The sequence below is a fragment of the Melanotaenia boesemani genome, chromosome 1, assembly GCF_017639745.1.
Source record: "Melanotaenia boesemani isolate fMelBoe1 chromosome 1, fMelBoe1.pri, whole genome shotgun sequence".
In the NCBI taxonomy this organism is placed as follows: Eukaryota; Metazoa; Chordata; class Actinopteri; order Atheriniformes; family Melanotaeniidae; genus Melanotaenia; species Melanotaenia boesemani.
The window spans coordinates 36,972,845-36,984,956 of NC_055682.1; the positions used below are offsets into that span (position 1 = coordinate 36,972,845).

A 12,112-nucleotide genomic window follows, 5' to 3' on the forward strand; every position below is an offset into this window, starting at 1 on the left:
GTTCTTTTGCTTGGATCAATCTTCTGTTCATCGTCTCCAGCTGGTCCAGAATGCATGAACAGCCTGAACAGCCTCATTCAACATCTGCTAGACTGCACTAATGCTTTACGTAGTGAATTCAGAAAACATACAAAGGTTTTTGCTGGTTACCCAGAGAGCAGGACAAAAAGCCTTCCAGGAGATTCAAAGTTTATTTGCATCATTACAATTTAATAATATTAATTGCACAAACATTATTTCCACATTTTTTCATAATGACACAAAAGAAGGTATTCAGGACATTCATTTCCATCAATGATTAATTTTCTATTTAAGATGTTATTTAAGTGGTATGGAAACCCACTACTCCATTCCCACTCCATATACTGGCTGTAAAGTCCCAGAATTATTCCTTTAAATCCTATTACTTGTGTAAAAGATGGACGGATCTGAAACTTTTAAAACAAGCCAACATTGTCAGAATAATGGTCAAAATACAAGAATGATTTCAGATGAATGAATAACAGACATGAGATGTTCTCAGTCACATTTTAAATACATATAAAATATAAAAACCAAACATCCAGTAAAGTGTTACAGAAACTGTCTCTTTCTGTAAATGCTGTGGCTATACAAGCATCCATTTCTGTTAGAAGCAGTTGATTTTGTTGTCATTACGTCCCTTCTTCAGGTGTTATCAGTGGACATTCCTACCACCCATTTACCTGGTTCAGTTCCATGAATATTCTTGTTGGTGTTTTAATTAAGCAATTAAAAAAATGCTGTGCTGCTATGACAATGACATTATTAAATAATATATTTTAGTCCAAATACTTTTTTTTTCTTCTAACCAAAATCAGGATTTGATTCACATTTTGACATCATCAGACCAAGACGACAAAGGTATTGAGACATTTTACATTTTATGTTGTGGTATTCCCGCCACTGTTGTTAGCTTTTTTTTTTCAATAAATCATTTAAGAGAATGAATTATTATCATATGATTCTACCTAAATTTCCTTCATTCAGTGTAGCACAATATTATTTTACATTTTCTGTAAATTTGATCTAAAAGGTTGAATGTCCCTAATTTATTGTGAGTAGTGCATGTTAGTCAAAAATGGATTTTGGCTATAATTTGAGAAGTTCCTCCCGTTAGCTTTTGGCAGCTTGATGGCAGAGCGTAATCCTCCACAACATCTTTTCCACACTCACCCCCCATACTGACGTTGCAACATCACTTAAGTAAATGTTAAAACTGCCCATAAAGCCAACATCCCCTTGACAAAGCAGCCCGCTGCTGCAACCTGCAAGAAGGTGGACCATTTATTAAGGTACAGGTTATGCCCACTAAACCCCCCGGACCATACCTCCTAACCTTAACCAGCCAATTTGGACGTGGATGGAGTTGGATGTGAGTTTCAAAACTTGGGTAAAAAAAAAAGTTTTCTTCATAAATGATATGAAAACAGCTTGATATCATGCAAAGTTAGTCCCTACCAGCTATTTGTATGGGAGGATTGTACACTGATAACAACAGACCTGCATGACAACAACAACACTGAGTGGTGGAAGTTATATTTTAACTGATGGATTAGTCATTAAACAAAGTAAAAACACTTCAGACACATTAAGAAAAAATCATTTAGCAGTGTAATCTGTGATTTCTGAAGACTGGGACAGTGGTGGAAATACTTAAGTCCAATGGAAACACATTCAAAATGCCAGCTATAGGTAGCTCCTGATGTCATATCCTACTTATTACCTACATGCAGTTTCCACTGAAAACATTCAGACAAGATGGAAAAGCACAAAATCTAATTAACTATTCCCAGTTCTGCACTTTCAATATATAATTTCCCTTTAGAGATTAATATTTTTAATTCATATAATTTCATGCTGACTTTGTATCAGTAAGCAGGACTCTAAAAGATCAAGTGCAATTATAAATACAAATAAATAATCAAAACAGATAAATAAATTATAGTGTGACAAATCAATTGCAATTCTTCGCAAGTCTTTGAGCATGACTGACATGTAAACGTATATAGTAGAAACTAACGTGGTGGATAAGAGGTTGAGATAAGATGCAGTTACAGAAAAATATAAAACCTTGTGGAAAATACATTTATTGATTTTTCTTGCTAATGTCTACCAGGAGTCAGGCCTTTCATAAAAATTTAGCACAAGATACATCTTCCTTTTTTATTGTTTACATATTACTGGTATATATATTAAATATATATTGATTATATTACATATTTTTTATACAAAAAAGAAAGAATAAACCCTATGTTCTATATAACATGTGAAGCCATAATCAGAATACAGCCCTGTTTAGAATAAGATCAATAGTCAGAATATTGTGTTTATATAAAGAAAGGCACCAAATGGGAACAAGTTGCTGTTATGGTGCAAATAATCTTAAACTACTGTCCTTGACAGTTTTTCTAATACTGCTCATTTCAGACATGTCCCTGAATTGATCTTTAAGGCTACCTCTGTTTCTAGTAACTCAGATTTTACATATCTTGCTGTTGTTGTGAGTTATATTGCAGCTGCATTCAAAGGCCTTCATTTCCAACCACGACAGACAAAAAACTGCAAAGTCATGCCACAAACTCCCTGATGACAAATTATATATTTTTTTTAGAGCTTGGAAAAAAAATATTAAGAAAACAATATTAATAGCTAAAATATTTGTCAAATCTTAAAATTAGAAGTATATTAGTAATTTATATAAAATACGACTGCTTTGTAATGGCATGTGCATCGAGTACAATTATATCTTAGAAGTCGATCCTTCCCACTGCCATACCTGTGATTATATACTTGCTTTCAGCTCCTGGAGGATGTCAGCACCACTGCTCCAGACAATGACTTTAGCTAGAGGAGAGGTGCTACCTTCCTGAGCCTCAAGTCTGGCTAACAGTTTCTCAAGAGTGTACCCCTTCCTGGGCATCACAGCATCATGCTCTCTCAGACAGGCAGTTGGGCAAAAATCATTCCCACCGTCTCCCACATAAAAGATCCGCTCATACTCCACACCTTCATCAGCCTGCTTGGACAGGTAGAGCTCCAGGACTCTTCTCTTGCACAGATTGATGGGGCATTTCTGGCAGTCATGAGAATGGTAGCATTGTACCTCCATGTATCCTGACTCATTGAACTTGGCCGGATTGGTAAAAACCTGGTCGACAGCTGTCTGGAGACCTGATGCCTTCAGGATCCACTCGATGAACATGGTGTTGGAATCAGAGATGACAATGCAGTCGATGGTGTTTTTATTCTCTGATATAAATGTCAACAAGTCTGTCATTCCAGCTGTGAAGGGGATGGTCTCCATCACACTGCGGATGCTGTCATGGCTGATCTTCTGGTCTCCTGTAGGAATCAATTTAATAAAATAAAATAAAATAAAGATTCAGACTTGCAGAAGAACAGGTGATAGAAGACATTAAAACACCACACAAACAAATATAATGAACCCTCACCTATGTGGTTCATTACCCTGCCCATGTACTCAGTCCAGTGGCCCTTCCTGTATGAGTTTGTCACAGAATCGGGAAGAGTCTGTCCTGGAAGGCACCTTAAGGACAGGAAAACACAAAAAGATCTTCAGAGGATGAATTTGTAATGAACATGAAAAATCACATTGTTTCTTTTACTTTTATTACATACTTGATCACCCAAGTGTCACTGTTGTCATCAACCACAGTGTGGTCAAAATCAAACACCATGAGAATAGTCATTTCTTCACCTGAAATAAAAGACAGCTGTTTAAAATAACCCGGTTTAAATAACAAAGTAGTGATCATTTTAAGCATAATCGCCTGCTAGCATATTTCTATATATCTGAACCCTAACATAAACACTTTAACTTTCTATATTACGCTCAGTTGTATATGCCGATTGAACTACAATGTTTGAATCCATCTTAATGTCGTTAAGGGTTTTAATTTACCCAAAGAAATCTAATTTAATCTCGTAATTTAGTAGATTTTTCATATTTATAAAGGGAAATTTGTGTCTTCTCGTCTTCCTATTTAAAAATATATATTGCGATCATGGCCAAACCTTCCGTTTCAGTAAAAAAAAAAAATAGTTTAAACTGGGTTATAATTACTTCTGTACTCGACTGTACTATAAACGCAAATATATGAAAGTGTAAACAACAAACTGACCCCAAGCTGTTATCAGAACGCCGGTTGTTATTCTTCTTCTACTACTGCTAATTCTTCTTCTTCTTCTTTTTATTTAATGGCGCTTGGCACCTTTGCTGCATTACTGCCACCAACTGACCGTTGGTTTGTCCTCCCGTTCACAGAGCGATGTTCTCAGTTCCTTACGGCTGCTGGTTGCCGTAATGCTGACAACGACACGATTTATTGTATTATACTTTATTTGTACTTTACTAAAATTAATTGTTTTATGGGGGAAAACAAGATAATGTACACGTTGCTATTATGGCAAGGCAAGTTTATTTGTATAGCAAAATTAAACAACAGTGCAAAAGTGCTTTACAGAATACAAGGAGCATAATTTAACATTAAAAACTAAAAAGAAAAGAAAGAACATTGTATAAAACAGTATTAAAACATTGTCAAATATGTGCTAAAAAAATCGAACCAGATTATTGTTTTATTAATTCATTTCGCCTTAGTTGCCACCGGGTGGCGGTGGTACACAGCTATCACGCAGCATACTCTGAAGAAGAAACCTTGACGGTTTATTTCCTGGTAGCACAACAGTCTCCTACTGTTCTTGTCGATATTTTCTCTCATCGTCTCATTTCTAGCTGTTTATTTGGACCAATATGTTTAAAGGGTTAGGGACGTGGTTGGGTTTGGAGAACCCGACGTACACGACGACGTCGGATGACAAGGAGAGCCTGAATGTGGAGCAAGAAGAGAAGGTGGTAGAAGAACAAAACGAGGTAAACAAACAGCAACCAGCTGACCAGAATGGAGAATCCGAGGGGAACCAGGAACAGCCTGGTCAGAGCAAAGGATTTGGTGGTGAGTAAGACATTTGTTCTAATTATTAGTTATCTCACAAAATAGACGTGTGTTATGTAAAACGTTTTTATAAAAACGTGAAGCTATGCGTCTTAACCATAAGTTTACCCATCCTCCTTATTCTCAAAAATGCAGCCAAAGTTCCTGCCTCATTCTTGTTATTAGTGTCCCGCGGTTCACAAGCGGATTTTGACTACATATATATAAATTGTTTGTGTCTTGTTTGAACTTTTAAAAAAGAGAAACTGCTGCTTTGTAACCATGCTGACCTGTGCTCCACCTCCTCCACCTGAAGATTACATCTTCAGTTTTGCCTCCAACGCCACCAAGAAGATTTCAGAGTCTGTGGTAGAGACCGCGCAGACCATCAAGAAGACAGTGGAGGAAGGGAAGATCGACGGCATCATGGACAAGGCATGTGGTGCCTCTAGCTTGTCAGTCAGGTTTTATTGCATTTATGAGAAGGTTCTAGATTTATATGTATACTTGTTTTGTTTTACTTTTTTCCTTCTTCTTCAAGGATATCATTATCTTTTTCTCACATTGGGGTGTGTCTGTGTTTATGCTTTTGCAGACTTTTCTTGGAGATTTCCATAAGGAGCAAGAGAAATTTGTACAAGAAAAAAAGGCCAAAAAATCAGGTAATTCAGAACCGCAATTACTTGCTTTTTCTTTACAAGTTAAAACAAAGCTAAAAAAAGTTAAACTTGCCCGGAGGTCATGTGTGTTTTGTTTTGTTTTGTGTTTAAGTGTGTTAGACATTACTCAAGGTTTCAAAGTAGAATTTCAAGTCTTGATTAGATAACAATGAAGCTGCAGAGAAGCAACACTAACGTGGTGAAAGTGACATTTTCAGAACTGTGAGAACCTCCAGCTGAATCATGCAAAAAACAGTTAATTGCCCCATTAGTGGGGAGGATTAAAGTCGGAGTCCTTCAGAAATACATCAGCCAATACTGAAATTATCAATAATTACTTACATCTAAGCTGCAAAATGTACTCACTTAATGGAGTGAAGATAACGATCCTTCCGGATTAACATTAGAAATCACATCATGACACCTGTTATTCTTTCCAAGAAGATGCAGGAAAACAATATATCCTAACTTGAAATGATGCAATACTATGCAAAGGTTTCCACACCTCATTTCTTCATGTATTCCAAGAAAAAGACAAATATATACAATGACTTAATGAAACGAGAGTAAAAATGAATGAAAATCAGGTGTATAAGACAAAAGCAGGCTTTGTGCACGTCAAATAAGCTTGAAAATCAGTATTTGGTTTAAGCGTCTTTATTCTTCCACACAGCCTGAACCATCCGAGATGAGCTTCGTTCTCATTTTTTTACTACTCGTTAAGGATAATTGAAGGACAGTTGAAAACTCTCGTGGCAGCCAATAATGTAATAACTGCCAATAGCATAAACATTTTGTAAATTTTAAATGTAATAAAAGTCAAAGATGTCATAACATGCTAAAAATGTCATGCTGGGTGTGGCAGAGGGGCTATCTACGTTATCGGCCCTTATTACATTATTGGTTGTTGCGCTTCTCTCCATAAAGACCATTTGTGACGCGGCTTCAGTGAACAACAGGTGCATAAACTGAAAGGCAGATTTATCTTTCAGGTCTTGGTCAGGTTGTTGTTTATTTCCTAAGGACATCGTTTTCAGATTCTGTTCAGGAGAAGTTCTTCAGGTTTCTGGAGGGACATTCAAAAGCTTGTCTTTGGATGTTTCTGTCTTTTGTTCTGATGATCCCACACTGCTTCAGTCATATTGAGTTCTGGACTTTGAGAAGGATTCGTCCCTCCATGAGACCTGTTGCCAGTGATTTTCAGTCCTGCTCTTGTGTCTCAGGCCGTTTCTCCCTGGTTTCCTTCCTTAAGAATGGCTTCTTGACAGGCTGCCTTCCATGGGGAACATTTCTGATGAGGCTTTGATGATCAGTAGATGGATCAAATGAAGGTCCAGATGCATCTCTCAGGTCCTGTGTCGGGTCTTTGCTGGATGTTTTTTCAGTTTCATAATGACTTCCCTTTCAGAAGCTGTTTATCTGCTGTAGATGGATATTAGGACTTCATTGTCCTCCATTTATTCAGTTTAATCCAAATTTTTTTGCAAACACTGTTCAGTGTGCTGAAATTTTGCACATTTTTTGCTAATACTTCTTTGTGAACCCCCTTGTTGGTGCAGATATATTATTCTTAATATGTCAAATCTTATTTTCTGCAGGTGTTAATAAAGAAATTAAAAAATAAATGATATGTATTCACTACATTCAGTACCTAAAGATCTTATTTAAAATTGGTTATTGGCTAAAGTTTTTGTATATGTAGACGGACTCAAACACTAAGTTAGGTGACGTTTTTAATGGTTTAACAAACAGATAAATAATTCCTCTGTAAATAATCAGGTATTAGGACTGGACTGAAAATGCGTTAAAAAGCAGAACATGTGCAAAGAAAAACTTTGAAAGACTTTTAGAAAGCTGGAGAAATATTCCTGAAAATCAGTTTGAAATATTACAAGATATTCTGGTTGCTTGGAAGGAAAATGTAAAGAAATATTTATATTTTTAAACACTTCCATATATACTGTACTCCTGCAGAAGCCAATACAATAAAAACTCATAACTAGACTTTGGTCAGCACAAACAATATATTTGCATTCCAGCAGTATCGATGTTTACACACATACAGCATCTCTTTATAAATGAAAGTGTTTTTTCAGCCAGAACTTTGAAATGAAGAAAGGTCTAATCAGATTTACTTGTTGTGTTTATTGTCTGAAGACAAGAGATTAGTCAGCTCTCTCATTAACCTAATTATTACTAAATAATCACAACAGGAAGTTAATAACATTGATAAGATCTTTTTTCTCTATCAGCTCTTTATTTAAAAAAATAGGCTGGCCCGACTTTTTATCTGTGAATTTAGAAGAATGAACACTGCAGTAACTGAATGTACAACACACTTCTTCTCTAGTCTGTGTGTCTTTACATACCGCCTTCACCATACGGTCTAAGAGACACAGTCACACACACAGCAGAAGAGAAGTGACATGTTTTAAATAACGACACAACCTATTTTATGGTTGTTTTTATGCTTGTTTCCCTCTTTTTTACATTTCTTGTGCAGCACTTTGGTCAGCTGCTATGTTGTTTTTAAAGTGCTTTAGAAATGATCTGGTACAGTAAAGCCCTCGTCATACATAACAGCAGCACAAAGTGCTTTACATAATAATAATAAAAAAAAAAACAGTTTTGCATATTATACAAAGGAATCACACACCCAAGTTTCACACAACGAAGCACACACACACCTAATCATACTGTCTCTCTCACACACATAAACTAAACGGATAAAGAGCCCCACCCCCACCCCTCAACTGCACGCCAACAAACTGTCTCTAAGAAAAACAACAGTATAAACGGACATATGTCTTACCACTATAACCTAGGCATCAACATCAAGAGCCACGCCACCCATGACCACAGAGGTAGTCACCACCGGAACCACCCAGATCAGGGCTGACCGGGTCCACACCACAACCATATGCCTGCAGTGCAGGACCCCTGCTACCCAGACAAGGACAATCACCACGGCAACGACCACGCAGTCAGAGCAAGCTAGCTCCCGATGTGGAAGACCTCATGAGGAAAGCAGTGGAGTGGATAAAATTAATAAAAAATAAAAACCAGTTTAAATACAGTAGCAAGAAATAAGACCAACATGTATGAAAGTAAACCAAAAAGAGTTCATATAAACCATAGATTAATCATAAAAACAGAACTAAAAACGCTGATAGTAGATAGCAGTTTAAAATGATTAAATAAATAAAAAAATGTAATAATAAAACGTAAAAAATGGATTCATTTAAAAGTAAAAGAATGGAAATAAGAATGAGGTATTGGGCCTCATGTTACAAAACATAAAAAGGCTCTGCAGCCCTGAAGCCTTCGAGCTGGCTGTTCCGCAGACGGGGCCTTTAATGGTGGAACAAGGTCTCGCTGTAGGTTTTGGTTTCGAACTTTGGGGACAACCAAAAGGCCAGTTCTCTACCAGAGGACTGCAAGGTCTGCATGGGCTCATTATTTAAAAGCAGGTCTGATAAATAATAATTTGATTTGAATGTAATTGATATGCAGCATAAATACGTATTATGGAATAAACAAGTCATTCAAATGATGTGTGAGGTGCTCATACAGACTTTATGCTTCAATCGTTGGCTAACAGACAGCGTCTGTGGACACGACCAGCTGTGTAAACGCTTCTGTATGTTTATGTTAGAGACATGAGTCAGAGTGTTGATGTGTACTCAACTAAGCCTTAATAAGATGGTGGTTTTTCAAATGCAAGTACCACTTTTAAGTGCTTTACTCAACAAAAAGGAAGATAAACAAGGAAACTAGTGGGGAAAATAAACTAAAATGTAAATGATGAAAGGTTCGATGACACTTTTCTGATGTTTGTGTAGAAGCAGCAGTGCCTCCCTGGGTTGGCTACAATGAGGAGGAGACAATCCAGCAACAGATCCTCGCTTTGTCCGCTGTAAGCTACGACATGTCTGACTTCATCCCCAACAGCTTTCATGTGTCCAAGTTGCATATTTTTGTGGAGACTGACCTCTGGGGCTGCTGGTTACAGGACAAGAGGAACTTCTTGCGGGACCCTCCAGCTGGTGTTCAGTTCCACTTCGACATGGAGCAGATGTATCCTCTGGCTACAGTCATGCTGGAGGAAGACCAGCTCCTCAATCGCATGCGCTTCGACCTGGTTCCTAAACAGTAGGCTGTCACTCACCTTCGTGCTTGTGTACATTTACCTGTAGAGTCAACATTAAAGTGATAAACCTGACTGTGTGATGTGTTTGACAGTGTGAAGGAGGACGTGTTTTGGAGGAACTATTTCTACAGAGTGTCTCTGGTTAAGCAGTCGGCTCAGCTGACAGCGCTGGCAGCCCAGCAGCAGCAGAAGGACGGTGGGGACAGCGAGGACAGTGGTTCACCTGAGCATGTTGTCCTAACAGGTCAGGCTTTTTAATGATATTTGGAGGAGAAACAGAAAAGCAGGGTATGATGGTGAATTTACTGAAATACACAGATGTGAAAGCTAATAACTTTAATTTCTTTGTAGACAAGGTCCGACCAAAAACGCCTCCTGTTTCCATGCAGAAGGTAAAAGTCCTGCACGCGGTTATGGTTCTGTGCAGAAGTTTGAAAAAGGAGAGGAGCAATCATTTGCTTTTTCTGTCGTCTGTGTGTTTAACAGCCACCGCATGAGGAAGAGGAGGAGATTTCAACGAGTCCCGGAGTGTCTGAGTTTGTGAGCGATGCTTTCGATTCGACAGCCATCAACCATGAAGATCTGAGGAAAGAGATGGAGCAGCTGGTGCTGGACAAGAAGGACAGCACCCCTTCTCCTGATAGTTAGCTTGATTTTTATCTCACACTTTTTCTTCCATTTTGAATTTTAAACTATAGAATAAATGAATATTTTCAACACCATCTCCCGCTTGCCTTCCATCCAGATGAGCCCGCGGACTGGGAAAAGGAGCTGCAGCAGGAGCTCCAGGAGTACGAGGTTGTGACTGAGCTGGACAACAAGGATGACCAGTGGGATCAAGAGATCGAGAAGATGCTCCAGGCTGATGACAGCTAAGAAAATGGCCGTTTTTTACCTTCACATGTGGTGATCGTGTGGTTTTGAAAGAACAGAGACCAGTGATGCTCAAGTGAGGATAAATACCTACAAATCCTCTGCTCCACAGATAAATGATGAAGTGATATTAAGCCAGTCGGAGTAAGAATGTCCCTGCTGGAGGCAGCAGCTGCGGCTAGGAGCTTTAGTGAAGTACTACTTTCTGATTTTAGTTGTATCTACTTGCTTCCCTGCACTCGCTGTCTTCTTGAATAAAAGGAGAAGGCCTCTAGAGGGTGCTCCAGTACAAGTTTCATCTCTTTTACGATTCACAGGGCCTCTCTGTATTCAGATTTTATCTTTGCTTTTGCTGGTGCTTCCTGGTTGGTTGTACAGTTAGATCTTGATAACACTGTAGTACAGTAAGAGTCAAATGTAAAATTAAAATGTATATAAATGAAGAGGGTTGTAACGCCACACGAGGTTACTTCTCCTTCATTACATCACTTTGTCTATTTAAGGCACATGTTGATCAGCTGTTGTGTGCATGTCTCCTTTACGTTGTACTGTACATTTCTCTGTTTTCATTTCTTTATATTCTTTAATAAATACTAATAATATTATTATAAGCCAAATTGTGTCAAATTTATTCAGGATAAAATACCGTGAGATTTGAGGTGAAACAGTATATTATGTTTGAATAATGGCTGCTAATTGTAGTAGTTTGATAAATGGGTCTTTTTTTCAGTAAAGTTGAAGAATGAATAATCTCTACAGTATTCAAAACAGGTCTCAGTGGGACTACCTGTATAAATAAAGAGTAAATAAATAAGAATATATTAAATGTTTCACATTTAGCAGAATTTTTTGTTGTGCCGATCGGCTATAAATTCTTTTCCTATAATAACATGTCCGTGTTATGGTCTGTTCATTTATTTCTCACGTTTGACCTACAAATTAGATGTTCATGTTTGTTATCTGGACTAATGCTATTCTTTCTCTCTTGCCGTTAGATGAGAAAAGAATACTAATACAGTCTTTAGATTCTAAAGTTTTATTATTTTTTTTCTTCTGATTATTTGGAGATATTTTTCCATTTAATTTTCATTTCATGCATAAGTGCCATTAAAATGAATGTGGTTCGTAACATGTCTTAAAATGAAGGATATATATATATATATATATATGGAGTTACTTCTTGGATCGACAATTATGAGTTCTTTATTATGAAGCTTTGCCAGTAATTCGACCATTTCTCCTTATTGGATCCCTGCAATCTAAATAACTTTCATACAGGAGTAGAGGAAGATACTTGGCTGTCAGTATATAATCACATTATCGCGGGTGTCTCTGCTACTACATGTAATTACTGCAAAGACGTTTGAACAATGTTAAAAGATTAGAAATTTTAGGATGTTTTCCAGTCCTTTTCCCCCTTAGATAAGACAGGAAATACAGGAAGTAAACTTTCA

At 37.4% G+C, this 12,112-nt stretch overlaps 2 protein-coding genes across 2 annotated transcripts; one reads left to right on the top strand and one right to left on the bottom strand.

The window, feature by feature from the left end:
- Positions 1 to 285: 285 nt before the first annotated feature.
- phospho2 (phosphatase, orphan 2) lies at positions 286 to 4,216 on the bottom strand. The gene is made up of 4 exons (XM_041977638.1): positions 4,164 to 4,216; positions 3,661 to 3,739; positions 3,474 to 3,568; positions 286 to 3,363 (listed from the first exon to the last, which is right to left on the bottom strand). The coding sequence occupies exons 2-4, from the start codon at positions 3,729 to 3,731 to the stop codon at positions 2,804 to 2,806; spliced, it is 726 nt and encodes a 241-aa protein (XP_041833572.1). The 5' UTR covers positions 3,732 to 3,739; positions 4,164 to 4,216; the 3' UTR covers positions 286 to 2,803.
- Positions 4,217 to 4,680: 464 nt separating this feature from the next.
- On the top strand, positions 4,681 to 11,263 carry syap1 (synapse associated protein 1). Its single transcript, XM_041977389.1, has 9 exons — positions 4,681 to 4,997; positions 5,293 to 5,411; positions 5,572 to 5,638; positions 9,478 to 9,551; positions 9,648 to 9,787; positions 9,878 to 10,029; positions 10,137 to 10,177; positions 10,272 to 10,428; positions 10,531 to 11,263. The coding sequence occupies exons 1-9, from the start codon at positions 4,796 to 4,798 to the stop codon at positions 10,659 to 10,661; spliced, it is 1,083 nt and encodes a 360-aa protein (XP_041833323.1). The 5' UTR covers positions 4,681 to 4,795; the 3' UTR covers positions 10,662 to 11,263.
- Positions 11,264 to 12,112: the final 849 nt, after the last annotated feature.

Bases quoted from the DNA above. Each gene is read 5' to 3' on its own strand.
- phospho2 (XM_041977638.1), bottom strand. From the start codon at position 3,731: ATGACTATTCTCATGGTGTTTGATTTTGACCACACTGTGGTTGATGAC. The intron at 3,569-3,660 runs GTATGTAATAAA...CCTGTCCTTAAG, and splicing joins AGTGACACTTGGGTGATCAA to GTGCCTTCCAGGACAGACTC. The intron at 3,364-3,473 runs GTGAGGGTTCAT...TGATTCCTACAG, and splicing joins CAGGGTAATGAACCACATAG to GAGACCAGAAGATCAGCCAT.
- syap1 (XM_041977389.1), top strand. From the start codon at position 4,796: ATGTTTAAAGGGTTAGGGACGTGGTTGGGTTTGGAGAACCCGACGTAC. The intron at 4,998-5,292 runs GTGAGTAAGACA...CTCCACCTGAAG, and splicing joins TCAGAGCAAAGGATTTGGTG to ATTACATCTTCAGTTTTGCC. The intron at 5,639-9,477 runs GTAATTCAGAAC...ATGTTTGTGTAG, and splicing joins AAAAAAGGCCAAAAAATCAG to AAGCAGCAGTGCCTCCCTGG.